Raw genomic sequence first — 19,650 nt, 5'->3', positions numbered from 1 at the left:
TATCATTGTGGCTTCTAAGTCAGTGGAAGTTGCACAAAAAAAACAGAGAAACAGTGTAGAGCTTCCTTATTTGGGAAAGCAAATAAAAGTGTCATTAATAAATATCTTCATACTCAGCTCTAAACATTCACCGTGGAACACAAAGATATTGAGCATCTTTGGTCGGAATTTAGAGGTATTGTCCACCACGTGCTAGAGAAATGTGTGTATAGCAAAAATATAGGGGAGGGAAAGGATCCACCTTGGTTCAACAAACATATTAGGAAGTTGCTGAGAAAGCAGAGAATTTTGCACAGTTGTTTTAAACGTAGTCACTGCCTCGCTGACAAACAGAAATTATGCAAAATGAAAGCAGCTATCAAAAGGTTAATGAGAGATTCTTTTAATGAATTTGAAAGCAATATTTTATCTGCAGATTCTAAAAATAACCCCAAAAAATTTTGGTTATACGTAAGATCTATGAACCGTACACATAATTCAATACCTTCTCTTGCTGACAGCCAACGGCCTTGCTGCAGTGGATACACTGGTTCCCGTGAGATAACCGAAGTTAAGCGCTGTTGAGTGTGGTCGGCACTTGGATGGGTGACCATCCAGGCCGCCATGCGCTGTTGCCATTTTTCGGGGTGCACTTAGCCTCGTGATGCCAATTGAGGAGCTACTCGACCAAATAGTAGCGCCTTCGGTCAAGAATACCATCTTAACGACCGGGAGAGCGGTGTGCTGACCCCACGCCCCTCCTATCCATATCCACCACTGAGGATGACATGGCGGTCAGATGGTCCCGGTAGGTCACTTGTGGCCTGAAGACGAAGTGCTTCTCTTGCTGACAGTACGAGTAATGTAACGGATGATGATAAACAGAAGGCCAAAATTCTAAACCTAGCTTTCAAAAACTCGTTTACAATAGAGGACTGCAGCACCATTCCGCCTTTCAATTATTGAACAAACGTAAGGATGGTTCCTACCTTCCAGACTTCACAGAAAATCTCCTGCGACTCTTGCAAACTTGGCGAGTTTATGGTTCTATTCATACTACAATCATATTTGTACACACAATACTTTGAAAAATACAGAGCTTTGAAATCAAATGAGTTATTAATAAAATATTATCAGGTTTCAGACCGTATCAAGTGGTTGACTGCCCACAAAATTTAGGCAGAGGTCTTTTCTACCATTGTCAAGCAGTTGATTGTCGCCTGTAGCTGCTGCTGATGTCACTGGTGCTCAGTCTGACGCCATATATGGTATGGGTTTGTGGTGCAACCATCACCCTCACTTCAACTCGCCAATCACAGGATCCCTGGCTGCAATCCACCATCTTTATTGATGGCTTTAACTGATATTTTGATCTCTATTGCTTCGTTTATTACACTATCCCACAAACTGTTGGTCTGTTTGATAATAAAAGTCTCATCAAATGCAATTTGGTGTCCATTTTCCAGTGCATGTTCTGCTACAGCTGATTTATCATTATTTATAGTAGCTCTCTATAATTGTTTATCCAGGGGTATAGATGCTGTTTGTAGTTATGAAAACCTGCCCTTACTAGCAGCAAGATGTAACTGCGTTACAATCAGACTACAGCATCAATATGTTCCATTCAAAGCAATCCAAAGAACTGGGAACATTGGCCTAACAGAAATCCACCATCAAAGATTCCTAGCGTGAAATGGCGCACCTATAATACTGGCATCAATTAACTGAAGTGTCCCTTTTTCTCCCCTCTTAACTCCACAATTTTTTTTTAATCATACTGGATATAGGCTGTTTCAAAAAGATTCATCTCTTTTCATGTAGAACACGAATGACGATAGGAACTTCTGGTGAATTTTAGGTTAAGCAAAGGTGTACAAATGGACCATTCAATTCTACAGACGTATCCCTTTTACATGCTTGCACATACACCCTTGGGGCATTTTTTACCATTGTGATTGGAACTGAAGTTTTTGTTTGTCTTTCATAAATGTTCAATGTGTCTCCCACCGGATACACAACACACATCCAGATGACAGTCATACCCTTTCCATACTTCTATGATAATGTCTGGAACTACCTCATTCACTGCTGTCGCTGTATAATGTCACACTTCACTCAAAGTTATTGGAAGGGCAGGCACATACGAGGTGTGATTGGAAAGTTTTAAGAATGGGCTTGTAATTATGCAATGGTGGTACTTACATGCTACTGTGATGCATCTCCCTCAAAATAGTCACCTTCTGACTGAACACACTGACTCCAACTGTGTTTCCACTTTTGGAAACATTCCTGGAATTTTTTTCCTTAAGTGTGTTAAGGGTGCTGTCCATATTTGCCTGGATGTCTTCAATCGAACCAAATCGCTTCCCTTTCAGTGAAAATTACAGTTTAGGAAACAGTTAGAAGTCCGCAGGAGCCAAATCAGGGGAATATGGCAGTTGTGGAAGAACAGGAATTTTAAATTTGGTCAAAAATTCAATGATGGAGAAGGTATGATGAGCCGGAGCATAGTCATGGAGTAGCACCCAACTTCTGTCTTTCCACAATGCAGGCCTTTTCTTCCACATCTTTTGACACAAATGCTCAAGGACACATCTGTAGTATTCCTGGTTAATTGTCTGTTTTCCGGGGGTAAATTCATGATGCACAATACCGGCAGAATCGAAAAAAATCACCAACATTGTCTTCACCATCAACCGACTTTTCGGTCGTGGTGAAGCTGCAGTCAGACTGCACTTTGGTTTCAGGATCATATCCATATACCAACAATTCATGGGACACTTCAAGTCGGTGTTGTCTCTGGTCACTCGACAACACTTTTGGAATGAATTTTGAGGACACTCGACGCATATTCAGATCGTCAGTTAAAAATAGCTGCACTGCATAGAAACTTAAATTAAGTTCATCAGCCATCTCCCTAATTATAAGTCTATGATCAGAGCACACTAAGTCAGGAACTTTCACAGCATTTTCATTCGTTTTTAAGGTGGAAGAACGGCCGGACCGTGGTTCATCTTCAAATGATTCATGGCTATTTTTAAATCTGTTGAACCAGACAAAAACATTTGACTGGTTGATACAATTATCTCCAAAAGTTGTTTTAATAGTTTGTTTGTCTCAGAAGCTGATGTTCTGGTTTTAAAACAAAATTTCATACAAACTCATTGCTCTGTTGTCATGTCCATTTTCACACAGATAGAATCCGCAACAAGCCCTAACAGACCCGCACTCAACCAGTTGCCACAACTGAATGAAGGAAAAGCAGTTTCCAGGAGGGCGTTCAAGGACAAGTCAATGACTCACCCACCACGCTCTGTGAACCTGCCTGCCAAACCAGTAAGCAATAGCGCATCCATTCTTAAAACTTTCCGATCACACCTCGTACTCGGAGTCTTTCACAAAACCCTTCCACAGTGTCTCGGCAGTTAACTCTTAACTTAGAGGCACTATGACAACTCTTAAGTAACAGTGGTAATACATTTGAGTTGTTGAACAGGAATTGATTTGTGTTGTATTTACAAGAATACAAAAGTAAAAATTCTACAGAATATGATTTTAGTTCTCTGTTTACTGAAACTTCAAGTGAGCACAACAGCCTTGACATATTACACACTGAAAGGTCTAAATGGATATTCTGTTGTTTACTCTGCTATATTTCCTAAACCCACAGTTGTTTATCGAAGGAATTTAATTAAAAAAATTAAGCTGCAAATGATATTACGGGCACTAGAATAGATGAGATGTCACTGCACCAAGAAAGTTCGTCTTCTCTAGTCCTCCTTCAGAATATACTGCATACATACTCAGCAGACACTTATGTCCAGACTTTGCTGGATTCCATTCTTACATTCTGCTGGTTACCAGGGAAGTTAGCTGCTTCACTGCTAAGGATAATTGTATATCAGAAATGCAGAGACACACTAGGATCACCCTGTCCAAGTAAAAAGCCATATATCAATGAAATTGATTATCTAGTTAAGGCATGGCTCATTCTAGCCACAGAGAAGAGAGAAAATTATTCCCACGATATTCCAGTTAGCACTGTTGCTTGACATGGGGAAGACCCATCGATGTGTGGCACTCATATTGACAGAATACAAAATGTTTCCTAATGAAAAAGATGTCCAGGGTCTCAAGTAATCAGTGCTCTTCCTTTTGTGCAATGGCAGAAAAAAAATTACATTTTTCAGCTCACATTCTCATCTGCAAAATTTGACAGGTAAGACCACTGTTTCTGTTCTAATCATAATGTTGTCAGTATGCCACATCTTCCCTTACATACATATTTTTATAGTTATTTAGAATTATTTCTGCTTACAGATTTCTTTTTCACCCCTGTTACTGATTTACGACCTTTAGTGGTGCAATTTATATTTAATTCGTCCAAAGTGGAGGTTGCTAAGGTTAGCACTGTAGTGCGTCCTTAAACCCACAACAACCAATGAAACTTTATTAAAGTGAATAAAAATACATATAGTGCAAGACTAAATTATGTAATTCAAAGCATAGAAGAGTGATCTTGAAAAACAGTATAATAAATGTAGTTGGGTATTACCTCTTTCTGACCCCAGTGGAAAAATTCAGTAAGCATGAACTTATGCCCGTCCAACTATTTAAAAGGCCAGTAATCATTTATCTTCCTTTCATGTTAAAACTCAGATTTTTGACATTTTGTAATCTTGTGTTTGTGAGGAAAATATTTCATGTTTTACTATTGCCATGCAGGCTTTACTGTGTAATTATGAAGGGAGCTAAATATGGTTAGCATCAGTATGACATTTTATGCATTATAACAGCACACAAAACTGTTAAAGAACTATGTTCCTTATATCATTTAGGGAAAAAAACCACACTGAATATAAGGTCTTCAATAATTTGTAACATATATTTTATATTCTAAAATGCTAGACACACTTTAAAAAATTTTTAATGACAGAATGACATTTTAGCTATATAGTTAAAAAGCTTAATAACAAGGCAATAAATATACAGGACATCACTTTCAAAAAATTCCTAACAATACAGTATTTACAAACATGGTCTAGCGCAACTTTTAGGGGTTTTATCTTATTAAAGGAACAACAATAATTTTGTAAGTCATTTACAAATCAAACAACTTGTGAATTACATAATAACAAAATTTATATAAGTATCATTACAGGTGGTTTTTACAGTGCTCTCACAGCACAGACCATTTAACATCTTGATGCACAAAAAAATTTCAAACATAAGAAGGTAATAGATATCACTACATAAATAAATTTTTTTAAGAGGAACATCATGGTACTGTGGCAGTCATCTTGCAATGTCATTTTTCTGAAGGCACAAAGTATTCAATAAGCCCATTGACTGCAATGCGATCTTGGTGGTTTTCGTACTGCCCTGCACCCCCCCCCCCCCCCCCCCAAATGTTTCTGCTGAAAATTGCTTTACTGAGCAGAAGAAAAAGGCACAGATAATAGTTGAATCTTTATGTGAAGATCTCTTACCACCACATCACACAGCTCTATTACCATCATCAATAACACTAAACACTTTCTGTTCTCATTTGTACACTTTTCCAATGATATCAGTTCTCTATGTTTCACTGATATTCTCAACTTTTTCAGTCACTTCTTCCCTGCCGTAAACTCTCAACATCAATTTATTGTGAGAGTCTGAACCTCAAAATATTTTTTGAAAAAGTACATGGAGGTGATGTGCATGAAGACACTGATAGTCTAATGACATATTTTACATAAATGCATTCAGTACAAGCTCTCAAACACAAGAACTACAGCTGCAGCACAATGGAATGCAGTTTTCTTCCAGGCTATAAAATAATACCACTTAAAAACCACACACACTCTGATAATTGGGAACTAAAGAACATAAATGCTTGCTTGTCCATCAGGTGAAAGAGAGAGAGACTGGGAAACCTACATAACTATTCAGTGCACCTGATTGCTGAAGTAGCCACATTATCACATAGAAATATTACTCACAACTGATGAGCTCATTCACAATCACAGTCTGAATGCACCTGACTTTTCACAATATTGATGAAGTGCTCATGGTACTTATGTTACAATTTATCATCTGTCATTTCTAAATATTGTGCATATACATCTCTAGAGCATTCACCCTTGTTGTTGAACAGGAACTTGTAGTAACTGCCATCTGCACACACAACTGCAAATCAGAAAAGAAGAGTCACATGAAGGTGTTTCAATTAGAATCTAAATTTTTAAATATGTGGAACTCTGTCTCATTTCTACCATAAACTGCAGTTACAAGAAATTAAAATTTTGTTAAATATTTGTGGCTATCAAGAAGTAGCTGACATGTTGAAACTTACCAGAAAAGCGATGAATTTTTGAATATCATGAATTGGTTTTGACAACAGAAAATATAAAATGGCAGATGTACACTAGTCAAAATTCATCTCAGTGGTGCATGCGAGCACCAAAACACACACACACACACACACACACACACACACACACACACACACACACACACACACACTCCCCTGCCATTTTTGAAGAGCACAGCCGCCATTTTTGAAGAGCACAGCCTGTGATCTGTCACACTACTACAATCTTCTGAAGATAATAAACATACATAAAAGATTCCAATTTCTTTTGTGCTCTTGTTTACGATATCTTTAAAATAAATGGTGACTGCCACTTATACAATAGAGAGTCTTGACACTAAGCACCACCTTTCCCCCCCACCCCCCTCCCTCCACCCCACCCCCACCCACTCCTGATCATAGAGATGACATTGCTGTTGATGCCTTTGCTGTCTAGGACTCATGATGAAAGCAGTGCCTCTAATTCTCAATATAAGCTTAATTCCTTTACAATGTGAGGCATCACCTAGTAATCCACAAAATCACAATACTTGATTTACAATACCTTCCATATGTGTGATTATTAGTTTTTAGAATGAGCATAGTTAAAAGCTGAGGTGAAAAAACTAAAGAGAGCTTTGTTAAACAACTGACTGATTTCAGTAATTGTCAGTGTCATGAGAGGAAAGATATGTTTATATTTCTTTGCATGAGTATCTTTACTATGAAAATATGTTTGTATTTCTGGAGCAGTACATAAAATAAGGGATTCACCTACAGTGGATGAATGCATAGTGCACAGTAACACACAACAGAAAACAGCATTCACAACAGCTTTTAAGCACTAGCTCTTTTGCAGAAACAGTATACACATTTACACACACAACCACACAGACACCCAAACACACACTCCCGTGGACACAACAAGACTAACTGGTACTTGATTATTGAAAGCAGTTACCTGAGCGGATGAAGAGAAGGGTAAAGAGGTATAGATGACACATTGGGCTGCAGATAGGCACAATGAAAAGACTGTCACACATTAAAGTTTTGATCAAGCCTTCATCAGAAAAGAGGTGCGCGCATGTGCATGCGCATGCCCATGCCTATGCCCCCCCCCCTACACACACACACACACACACACACACACACACACACACACACACACACACACACACACACACACAATCATACAAAAGCCTCCTATCCTCCTGATATGGACTCAGGGACAGGACATCTTACCCTCATTTCTTCACAACCTCAACACCTTCTATGTAAGTCCATCTTTACACTGGATGGTTGCAGGACCTCAGCTTTTCACCATAAAATGTCAAATCAAAACACCTTCGGCCATCTAAATTTCCAGTTTTATTTTATTTTGGTACCAGTTTCAGAGTTACACTATGCCATTTTCAGGCCCCATAATTCATCCTACATGTCTATCAAAGGGCCTGAAGATGGTGTAGTGTATTGCTGAAACTGCAAGCAAAAATAAAATAAAGCTGGAAATTTAGACAGCTTAAGGTGTTTTGATTTGACATTTCAACACCTTCTCTCCCATCCATTTCACTTTGACCTTCTCAACGCAGAGTGCCACATTTCTGGACATTGAGCACCTCCTCTTTGAGGACTCTCTCCACATTAAGCCCACAAACCACCAACAGTTCCTGCATTTTGACAGTTGCCATCCCTTCCACAACAAAAAAACTGCACCATACAGCCTAACCACCCAGGGACAGTTATTCTGCAGTGACAGCAGCTTCCCTGCCCAGTACACTGTAAGTCTCACAAAGGCCTTCACAGACAGGCTCTATCATCCAGACCTAGTCTGCAAACAGACATCTCATGCCACATCTGAACACACCCCAAATCCTGCCCCCCTCCCCACCCCCACAGGAACCAGCTACAAAAGAGCGCCCCCCTACCCCCAGTCACCAAATACCACAATGAAATAGGGAATAACTGAACCACATCCTTTGTCAGGGCTTGGATTATATATCATCATGCCCTGATAAAGAGGGACATCCTACTCCTCCTAAAGTGGTATTCCACTGCCCACCCAACCTCCACAACATCCTAATCCATCCCTATGCCACCTCCAACCTCAACCCCTTGCCACACAGACAGTATCCCTGTGGAAGACCAAGGTGCAAGACCTACCCAATCCACCCACCCAGCACTCCCTATTCCTGTCTTGTCAAAGGCTTAACCTACGCCATCAGAGATTGGGCCAACTGAGAAAGCAGCCGTGTCACGTACCAGCTCTACTGCAATCACTGCTCAACTTTTTATATTGGTACAACTATGAAAAAGCTATCTATCAGGATGAATAACCACTGCCAAACTGTGGCCAAGAGTAAAGTGAACCACCCTGTTGCACAATATGTAGCTGAACATAAGATGATCGAGTTCAATGGCTGCTTCACATTTCAAGCTATCTGGATCCTCCCCTCCACCACCAGCTTTTCTGAACTACAGAGATGGGAATTAACCTTACAACATATTCTCCACTCCTGAAATCATTCTGACCTCAACCTACAGTAATCTACTCTCTGCAAGCGATCTGTCCCAACAGTTTCTGCCCCCTCTGTCCTATCAACACCTCCCAATTCAAGTCCCCACCTTCACTGCTCACCACTCTCTGCCACTGCACCAATTGACCTTCTCCCCTTCTCTGCTCCTTTCCTTTCCACTCCCCTTTTCCCTTCCCTCCCTCCCTCCCCCACATCCTCCCCATGCAGCATCAGGTAGCCTTGTCTACTACCTCTAGTCCCTGCCTGCTGCATCAGGCAGCACTGTTCCCTCTTCCGCCATCTCTACCCTGCTACCCCTTCCTCTTCTTACTATGGACTGTTGGTCCCATTCAACATGTTTCAGTTTCAATCTGACATGAGCTGCTAGAGGAAGTTGCTCACCTCATATGCAGTTACATTCGGGCTTAGTGCACACAGATGACCATGGACATTTGTGTGTGAGCTGTGCTTGTGTTAATACATGAGTGTGTCTGAATGCATGTGTTTTCCTCATTTCTGATTAAGGCTTGGCCGAAAGCTTAATGTGTAACAGTTTTTTTCATTTTGCTTATCTGCAACTCCATGTGTCATCTCTGCAGTGAGTAGCAAACTATTTTTCCACAACAGTAGATATCTTATTATTCTATTAAATGATTTGTCACAAAAATGGCATCACGGAAAAAATCTTTCCTCTTTCACAAAATTTTTAAGTATCTTGTTTGGCATTCATTGAATATGCCAACCTTCTGATGCGGCATCGTTCTTCATTTATAATCACAGAGTTTTTAGGGATGGCTCCACTTAAACCAATACAATAGTGACAAACATTCTTGTGTTTGTACAATATCACAATGTGAATTTTCAAGGGAAATCTTTAATTTAAAACAATGGAAAGTGAATGATGTCATAACAATGGAAAGTGCATGATGGAATAGCAACAATCTGTAACAATTCCCTAGTTCCTGTCTACCACCAACGTATCACCTTCTCTGCTTCCACTCCAGCATTACACAAGCCTTCTACACCACTTACGCACCTATTGTCACCCCCCCGCCCCGTATGCACATGTGCAGCCCCTGTCCCATATGCACATGTGCAGCTACCCAATGCTGCACCCTGCAGACCTATCCTGTTCCCACCATGTCCCTCCATGCTTCCACAGGCAGCACTTATTATGTCCCCCCCATCCTACCCTGCTATCCTGCCCCTCCCTGACCTGTGCCTTTTCCATACCACCACTACCAACCCCACTTAGATTGCTGTGGTGTGTGTGTGTCCATGTTTTTCTGTTTCAGGCGGACTTTCTTGTTCGAAAGCTTAGCCCCCGTCTTCTTCTTGTGGCTGTCTGTGGTCAGTACGAATCTTTAATTTCTTTAGATAGGGATGATGGTGTAGCTTAATTTTGTCATACATCACTTTCCTGGTGTTTTTATGTGGCAAAACCAAATTGTTAGTCACTTCGTATTTTTAATAATATGCATATGAATGGTACTAAATTACACTAAATTATATGCAAATGATACTGGTTTTCAGCCTTTCAGAAAATTTTTAATGAAATTTTCACTTCCATTTCTTTTGATGTGTGCAATGTGTGGATGGATTTACAGCTAGAATTATTGGCCCAAAGTGTGAAGTGCAGTTGCTTGACAAAGTCCTTCCTCTTCTGTTATGGAAAAGACCCTCTGCCCATTCCAGCCACAGAGGAAATTGTTGCCCAAGTTCCACTGCTCTTTCAATGTCTCTTCAACCATTCGACATATGAGATGAAATTCCTTCTGGTAATTTTCTTTCCTGCATTCTGTTCAGTGTGAGAGCTATCTTTAATTTCTTTGATTTTACCTCCTATTTCACATATATTCAGGTCCCTCCAAACTAAGTCATTTTTAAAGCTTTTTCATTAATTCAGAAAAGATTTTGACTCAGTGCCACAGCAAAGCTCATTAACCAAATCAAACTAAATTTGAGACTGGATTGGGGATTTCTTGTTAGGGAGGTTGAAGCAAGTTAGTTTGGAAGAAGAATTAATAAATACTAACAGAGAGATAGAGGGGCTGGCCAGTACTTACCTCAGCTCAGTACAGCCGATAGATACACATAAAACAGAACCGAAAATTTACGTTCCTTGCTTTCGGAACAAATGTTCCTTCATCGGGGAGGAGAGAGGGGAAAGAAAGGGAAGAAGGGAAAGGAGATTCAGTTACTCACAACAATCTCCCTAACCCTCACAAACACCAACCACAACAGAACCTTCAACAAACCCCCCTCATAGCCAACAAACCTAGCATAGCCACCCTACTCAATCTCCCCATCCCAGCACATACCCCACACAGACCAAATCTCACCTATAACCACAGTCAAATGCCACATATCACCAGTCCCAATTCAGTCCTAAACCTCTCATCCAGATCCCTCTCTCCTCCAGAGACATCTGTTCTATCAAAAGGCTTAACCTTTAGCCCCACGCCTAAATTCAACCACACTGCCCTGGTTAAAGATCTCCTCTCATTCACCCGGAACCTCAACTGGAAATATCACTTCACTACCCAAACACAGCCCCCAGATACTAGACCCAGTGTTGAACCCTGTCTAGAACAGTTCCGACTGCCTTCTCAAAGGGATCCTCCTCCCCTCCCCCAAAACCATCCCTTGCAGACATTTCAGGAATTCCTCACATCCAGTGTTGCCTCCCAGTCCTTCTTGAAGAACATCCCAACAACCCCCAACATCACCCCAGCTGAATCCCGTGCCATTAAGGAGCTGAAAATAGACCGCTCTATTGTCATCCTCCCGGCGGATAAAGGCTCCACAACTGTCGTACTTGACCGTGTGGAGTATGTGGCAGAAGAACTGCGTCAACTCTCCGACACCTCAACCTACAAAGCTGTTACCCAGGATCCCATTCCCTCCATCCAGACTGAGCTGCAAAAAATCCTAAAAATCCAAGGTCCCTCACAAGGCCTCACAATGGCTTCCATAGACTTACTCACTCCACCTGAGCCACGTACCCCTACCTTCTACCTATTACCCAAAATCCACAAAGAGAACCATCCTGGCCGTCCCATTGTGGCAGGCTTCAAAGCCCCAACCGAACGTATCTCAGCTCTGGTAGACCAGCACCTCCAACCTATCACCCGCAGACTCCCATCCTACATCAAAGACACAAACCACTTCCTAGAACGCCTCAAATCCATTCCCACTCCTCTCCCACCTGAAACCTTTCTTGTCACCATAGATGCTACATCCCTTTACACAAACATCCCACATACCCATGGTCTCTCTGCCCTTGAGCACTACCTCTCCCAATGCCCACCCGAAGATCTTACAAAAACCTCATTCCTTATCACACTTACCAACTTCATCCTCACCCATAATTACTTCACTTTTGAAGGCCAGACCTACAAACAAATCAGGGGAACGGCCATGGGAACCAGGATGGCTCCGTCCTATGCCAACCTCTTCATGGGCCGCATGGAGGAGGCTTTCCTGAAGACCCAACAGCTGCTTCCCCTGGCCTGGTATAGGTTTATAGATGACATCTTTGTGGTCTGGACTCATGGTGAAGAAACACTCCTTAATTTCCTCCATAACCTCAACTCCTTTTCGAATCTGAATTTCACCTGGTCCTTCTCCAAAACCCAAGCCACCTTCCTGGATGTTGACCTTCATCTTGTTGAAGCTCACATCCACACCTCTGTCCATATCAAACCCACAAACAAACAACAGTACCTTCACTTTGATAGCTGCCATCCTTTCCACATCAAACGCTCCCTTCCCTACAGCCTAGGTATTCGTGGCAAACGTATCTGCTCCAGTGATGAATCCCTCAACAATTACACCAATAACCTGACCAATGCTTTCCTCTCCCGCAACTATCCTGCAGACCTTGTCCGCAAACAGATTTCCCGAGCAATACATTCCTCCCCATCCAACAACAATGTTCCTACCCCCAGACCACACAGAAGCATCCCCCTTGTCACCCAATATTATCCTGGCCTCGAAAACATCAACAAATTACTCCGCCAGGGATATGACTTTCTCAAGTCAACCCCTGAAATGAGATCATCCCTTGACAAAATTCTCCCCACACCACACAGAGTTGCCTTTCATCGCCCCCCTAACCTCCGTAACATCCTTGTTAAAACCTACAATATTCCCAGACTACCTTCTCCACCCAGCGGTTCCTACCCCTGTAACCGACCCCGCTGCAAAACCTGCCCCATGCATCCCCACACAACCACCTACTCCAGCCCCGCTACTGGTAAAACATACACAATTCAAGGCAGGGCCACGTGTGAAACTACACATGTCATTTATCAACTGACATGCCTGCACTGCACAGCCTTTTACATCGGCATGACAACAACTAAACTGGCTGAGCGCATGAACGGACACAGACGAACTGTCCGCCTAGGCGATGCCCAATACCCAGTAGCGGAGCATGCCCTCCAGCATAATTCTAGGGACCTAGGAACCTGCTACACCGTATGTGCCATTTGGCTTCTCCCACCCAACACCTGTCCCTCTGAACTGCGGAGATGGGAACTTGCACTCCAACACATCCTTTCATCCTGTCATCCCCCCTGGACGTTAAACAACCTCAATCCCATTTACTCTTCAGTCTTCTCCTCTTTCCCTTTCCTCTTTAGCCATTCATGCATCTTTTCATCCTACATAGTTGTGTTTATCTTTATACTATATACCTCTTTACTTCTTATGCATCCTCTTTGGTTTGAAGCTGGCACAGTACTTACAGTAGAATATCTTTGGCTTCCCTCTGACAACCATGCCTCCATCCTTGCTACCCTCCCTATTTTCCTTTCCCTGTTGCTTCATAACCTGGGTTGTGAGTAACTGAATCTCCTTTCCCTTCTTCCCTTTCTTTCCCCTCTCTCCTCCCCGATGAAGGAACATTTGTTCCGAAAGCTAGGAACGTAAATTTTCGGTTGTGTTTTATGTGTATCTATCGGCTGTACTGAGCTGAGGTAAGTACTGGCCAGCCCCTCTATCTCTTTGTTAGTATTTGTTTCACATATCATATGAGATTTTCCATTAATCATTTAGAAGAATTAATAAACACAGGTGTGCACCAGGAAAGGTTTTGGGACCCTTACTGTTCATGCTGCATATTATTAATTTGGCAGACAATAATAATAGTAATCTCAGAGTTCTCGCCGGTGTTGGAATAGTGAACAAAGATACACCATCTGGAAAAAGCTTGATGACATGTTAAATGGTGCAAAGACTAGCAACTTGTTTAAAATGTTCAGAAATGTTAAAAGCGCATGCACACACAAGGTAAAGTTAAATGGCTTGTTCCATGTACAACCTTGTACTTATTCAGTTTGTGACACATCTTGTTCAGCCAGTCTTGGTCTTTTATGCAAAATTTCTTGTTATATACTGAGCAAATCTGTTGAAAATAATACACAGATCTCTGAAGGCCATCCTCAGCTCCTGAAGAAGCTGGTTAAGAGGCTTGCATACATGCACTGCCTGGTGAATGAAATAAGCATAATAAGAAATCTTCCCCAAAAGACTGGGTTCCTTCAGGTTCTTAGCTGCTAGCAGGCCTGACAATAGACTCAATGTTGTCACCAGTGAGGATGGGACCACCTTTACTAAGCAGATGAACCAAACAATGAACCTTTGTGGAGAAAAATCTGCACTTTTCTAGCTTGCTATTTTCCAGGAGGCATTGGAAAACCATCTCAAGGTTCTGTAAATGATCCTCCTGCACATAGGGCCCTTGACCCAGATGTCATCAAGGTAATGTTCTGAATCAATTGTTCCAAATATCATAGGTAAATTCCTGGCACAGATGAGATTTCAAAATGCAAGTGATTAAATTGATAAAGCAAAAAAGGGAAGATGAGGAAGAGGCAAGCCTGAGAAACTGTGTCCAATAGTAATGGCCGGTGTACGAACCTGCGACACATTGTTGACTATTTGTTTAAAATCACTGCAAAGGCACATGGCACCATCGGGCTTCTGAATTACCACCAAAGGGATGGTCTACTGACTCGACAAAACAGAATGAACACACCCTGAATGTGCCAACATTGCAGTGCAGCCTTTACCATGGTGACAAAACTTTGGGAGCACCAACAGCTTAGGAGAAATATGTGCCTCAAAATTTTCTGCCTGGCTATACGTACTCTCAAGCAGCAGGCTGTAGGGCCGCAGTAAGAAGTCCAAATCATGAAAAGGAATGGAGAAACTAAATGCACTTTGTCCATGGTCTGAAGGCCAAAAACAGAAAATGCGTCAAATCTAAAGATATTTTGCACCAATGGTGAATTGACTATTAACAATGTAAGTTACCACTAGACATTTTATTAACACGAGGAGACGGAGAACTGCCCTTGCAAGGGTATGCACTGTTTACTTTAAGACGCAACCTAATGGAGTTGATCTTGTAACTCTGGGCACCCCAAGATCCTGTATGTCACACACGGTTGCCAAATGTCATATCTGACAGTATACCCCACATATGGCCTTCACATGCAGACAGTCTGGACGAAAATGCAACAAATGACAGTCAGGGCATGACCAGTGGCTCGCCCAATGAGTGGAAGGAGAACAATGCCGAGGACTCAAGAGTGCTTATGTGCTTCCATAATTCATCTGCAAGAGAGTGATTGCCTGTCAACAGTTTTTGCTAATTTTCACATAAAAAATTAAAAACTTAAATAATGCTTAACCTGTTTCCAGCCAGTAAGAAAGTACGAACTAACAACATGGCCGTATCTTTTAGGTCATGGTGATAGCTGTTATGTATAGTACATGTCTTTCTCTCAATATTGCATATTTTAGGCCAAATATATTATTAGTATGGGAAATAAGAAGAATACTGTTTGCATAAAGGTCAACAGGATGTTATCTTCATGGAAATAATTATATGAAAAGGAGCTGACATGACTACTCAACAGGAATACTCCATGTCTTGTAACCCTGCTACACATATCAATACTGTCGATAAATCTCACAATACCTAAATACACTGCAGTCACTCTGAGCAGTGAGCATCACAGCATCTCTGGCTGGCAGGTTGCACAGGCAGTAGCTCGGCCAATCAAAGGCCAAGTGGCTGCAGGAATCTCACTTCTGTTTGCCAGTTGATGCATTCCTTGCCGTGGACAACTGAAGTATTGCCAATAACTCTGCGTGACACTTTATTCTTTGGACTTCCAGTATTATGACTGGGCCTGCTGGTAATCTGTGTGTAAGTGACTGTCTTCTGGCGGCTGCTATGAAGTTCTTTTCCAGTGGACTGTTTGATCAGTTGGCTAAGTGATTCATTTCTGCCAACGGAAACTACAGGCTGGAATATCAACAATACTACAAAGAGAATAGATTGCTAGTACCCACTGAGGGTAGCACTCTATCCTTTTCCTAGTATGATTGGTTGAATTCTGCCTCACCTATAAGCAGTTTCCACCGCAGTATTTCAAACTGTGCCTACATAACTGTTTTCATTTGCAGTCCTGAGAACTTCTCAAGATCAATAACTTTTTTCAAACTATGTTGAAGTGTATTTAGCAAGTGTTAATAAATGTCTTTTGTGCTGTAAATTGGGTACTATAAATCTATGAATGGTCTGGTCAAGTCATTGAAATACTTGCTTGGCAAAACAATAATTTATTATTAGAACTGGTTCATGACATGGCGAAGTTTTAGCTGTAACAGTGACGTGTTGCACTTATTTTACTTAAAACTTACAACAACAAAAACTTCATTGTCACACTCTAAAAACATTGCTTCACGGAAAACTGTTAGGTTATGACTAACTCTCAGAATGGTATACAAGATCAGCCCAGCTTCATGTTACCGTACAGCGCTGTAAATAATTTACCCAAATGATGAATCACTAAAAACAATATGAAATCAGAAAAAAAATTCACTAACAAGTTTAATATCATAAATAATTTGGGGATTTATACTATCATGAGTCGAGGTGCTTTTTCTGTTATTGTTGTTGTTACTGTTATCGTTGTGAACTTTGGTCTGCAGATTAGTGCAATTTAGCTTTCGGTGTTAGTATATCCTGTGCAAGCCTCTACATCTCTGCACAACAACTGCAACCTACATCCACTCAAACTTGCTCACTGTAGTCAAGACTACATTTCCCTCAATGTTTACCTCCTCACATGCCCCTCCATCACCAAACTGACTATTCACTGATGCCTCAAGGTGTACCTTATCAACTGCTCCCTTCTTTCCATCAAGTTAATTCCCCTCTTTTCTTTTTTATTCTCTCCACTTCAGCCACTGTCTGTTATTTTACTGCCAAAATAGCAAAATTCATGTACTACTTTTGGTGTCTCATTTGCTAATCTAATTCCCTCAGCACCTTCTAATTTAATTTGATTATCCACTCTCTCTCTCTCTCTTTTTTTTACCATGAATCTCATAATCTGTTTTCTGGAAGCTATTCATTCCATTTAAGTGTTCTTCCAAGTCTTTTACCATCTCAGACAACTGCAATGTCATCTGCAAACCTCATGATTTTTATTTCTTCTAGCTGAAAATCAATATGCTTCTAGAATTTTTCTTTGGATTCCTTCATAGCTTTCTCTGTGTACAGACTGAACAACATGACAGATAGGCTGGAACCATGTATCACTTCTTTCTCAACTACCACTTCATTTTTAAGTTCACTGACTCTATATACCCGCAGTCTTCTTTCTGTACAAGTTGTAGATAACCTTTTGTTCCCTGTATTTTATCCCTGACACCTGCAGAATTTTGAAGAGTGTATTGCAGGCAACTCTCCTAATAACTTTCTCTAAATCTACAAAGGCTATACACTAAGGAGTGCCTTACCTGAACCTACTTCCTTAAGAGGTCATAAGCTCACTATTCTCCCATGTGTTCCCACATTCTGTAAAACCCAAACTTATCTTCCCTCAGATTGGTTTCAACCAGTTTTTCCACTCTTTTGTACATAATTCACATCAGTATTTTTCAACCATGATGAAATTGATGATTCTGTATGATTCAAAATTGTCATTCTTTGAAAATGGGATTATTACAGTCTTCTTGATATGTGGGGGCATTCCATTTTACGTCTCATATCTTGCATACAGTTGGTATAGTTTTGTCATGATGGGTTCTCTGAGGGGCTCTTCTGAGAGAATGTTGTCCAGTCTAGTTTCCTTGTTTCTACTCAGGTCATTCAGTGTTCTATTAAATTCTTTTCACACTACCATATCTTCCATCACTTTCCACAATACTGTCTTGAAGTTTATTTATTTTGTATCACGTTTCTTTAAATTCCTTTCATCTTTCAGCCTTCCCTTCTTTGCTAAGCACTGGCTTGGTATCTGGTCTCTTGATATTCTTATAGCTGCTTCTCTTATCTTCAAAAGTTTCTTTAATTTTCCTGTTGATGACATCTATCTTTCAGGTGGTCAGGCATGCTTCTACAACTTTTCAAATCTCTTCTAGCAGTTCCTGCTTTGCCGTTTTACACTCCCTGTTGATCACATTCTTTACACATCTGTATTCCTTTCACATGCTTTATTTGCTCTATTTTTATATTTCCTTATTTTACCAGTTAAATAAATTTCTTATTGTGTCAATGAACTTTTTAAATTATTTTGTGAATATCTCGCGTGTTATCCAAAAATTTCTATTGGATCTTGTCTTTTTTTCCTACTTGGTTGCCTGCTGCCTTCGGAATTCTGTAACCTTCTGGTTCTTTCAATGTATTCAGGCCCTATGTTCTTAATTTCCTACCCACTGTTTAAAAAAAACCTGAACAGGTATTTATTGAGCCCAGATTAATTATTAAATATATATGGAGGATTTATGATGAAGAAAAGCCTAAAGAACAAGAAATATTGTTTCTCATCTGCCTGACTGACTTAAGTTTTAATAACAGAAACAATTGCTTGGAAATGACCAAATATATCAAAAGAAAAAAGTTAAGAGAAAAAGTTAACTCAGAGAAGGATTTTTCCATTTTATTGGAGGAAAAACAAGGGTTCTTACTACATTATTCACTGGTTAAACTACCTAAACTCCTAAGATATGTGATCAAGCTGTCTATGACACAAAGCAGATGCACTGTTACACTTTCGATGCCGTGAACTGTTGATCATAAGACTGCAGTGATACAAAAACCTAAGCTGTCTGATGAAAGAGCATATGCAAAATAAAAAAATGTAAGTCCAGAATGGCATAATGACAATATTGTGAAAAGGACAGATTGGTACTCGCCATAGAGAAGTGGTGATGAGTTGCAGACAGGAACAACAAAAAGGCACCACTGTGTCTGACAGCAGCCAGAGACAGAGGCCATGTGCATGCTTGTGCGAATATTTTCTACATCAGAAGGAGGTCTTTTGGACAAAAGCTTAGTACACTGCAGCTTTTTGTTGTGCCCACCTATGACTCAATGTTTCCTCTGTCGGTGAATAGCAATCTATCCTTTTCATTATACTGTCAAAATAGCATGTGCTGCATACAATGATTTTCAGTCACATTCAGACCAATAAGCCTCACCGCAGACAGACATTCAAGGCAAAACGAAAACATAACTATGTCATCAATGTGTTACAAATTACTTTTTGATGTACTGGCTGTAATAGAAAATGTTTTAGTGCAAGTACATGGCAACATTAACAGAAACACAGACAACAGAAAGTAGGGATAATTATGTACTATTCCAAACCTAATGGGAAAAGACAGCAAGTGATAGCCTATTTAATTATAATTATAATGAATTTCAGGTCTATTTGTCCTCTAAGTGCATGTTCCGGATGTATGATTTAGTGAAGCTGGGGCTTCACAACTAAGAAAGAATTACGGTAAAATGTTCCA

At 40.6% G+C, this 19,650-nt stretch overlaps 1 protein-coding gene across 1 annotated transcript in view; it reads right to left on the bottom strand.

The window, feature by feature from the left end:
* Positions 1-5,365: 5,365 nt before the first annotated feature.
* The window catches only part of LOC126458332 (WD repeat domain phosphoinositide-interacting protein 3), a 128,516-nt gene continuing 114,231 nt past the window's right edge, over positions 5,366-19,650 (bottom strand). The window contains exon 8 of the mRNA XM_050095292.1: positions 5,366-6,150. Within this exon, the coding sequence (XP_049951249.1) occupies positions 6,044-6,150 (107 nt within the window). The 3' untranslated portion in view covers positions 5,366-6,043. The remainder of the gene's footprint in view (positions 6,151-19,650) is intronic.

This window comes from Schistocerca serialis, chromosome 2 (assembly GCF_023864345.2).
Source record: "Schistocerca serialis cubense isolate TAMUIC-IGC-003099 chromosome 2, iqSchSeri2.2, whole genome shotgun sequence".
Taxonomy (NCBI): domain Eukaryota; kingdom Metazoa; phylum Arthropoda; class Insecta; order Orthoptera; family Acrididae; genus Schistocerca; species Schistocerca serialis.
This window is presented reverse-complemented; position numbering and strand designations above follow the sequence as displayed.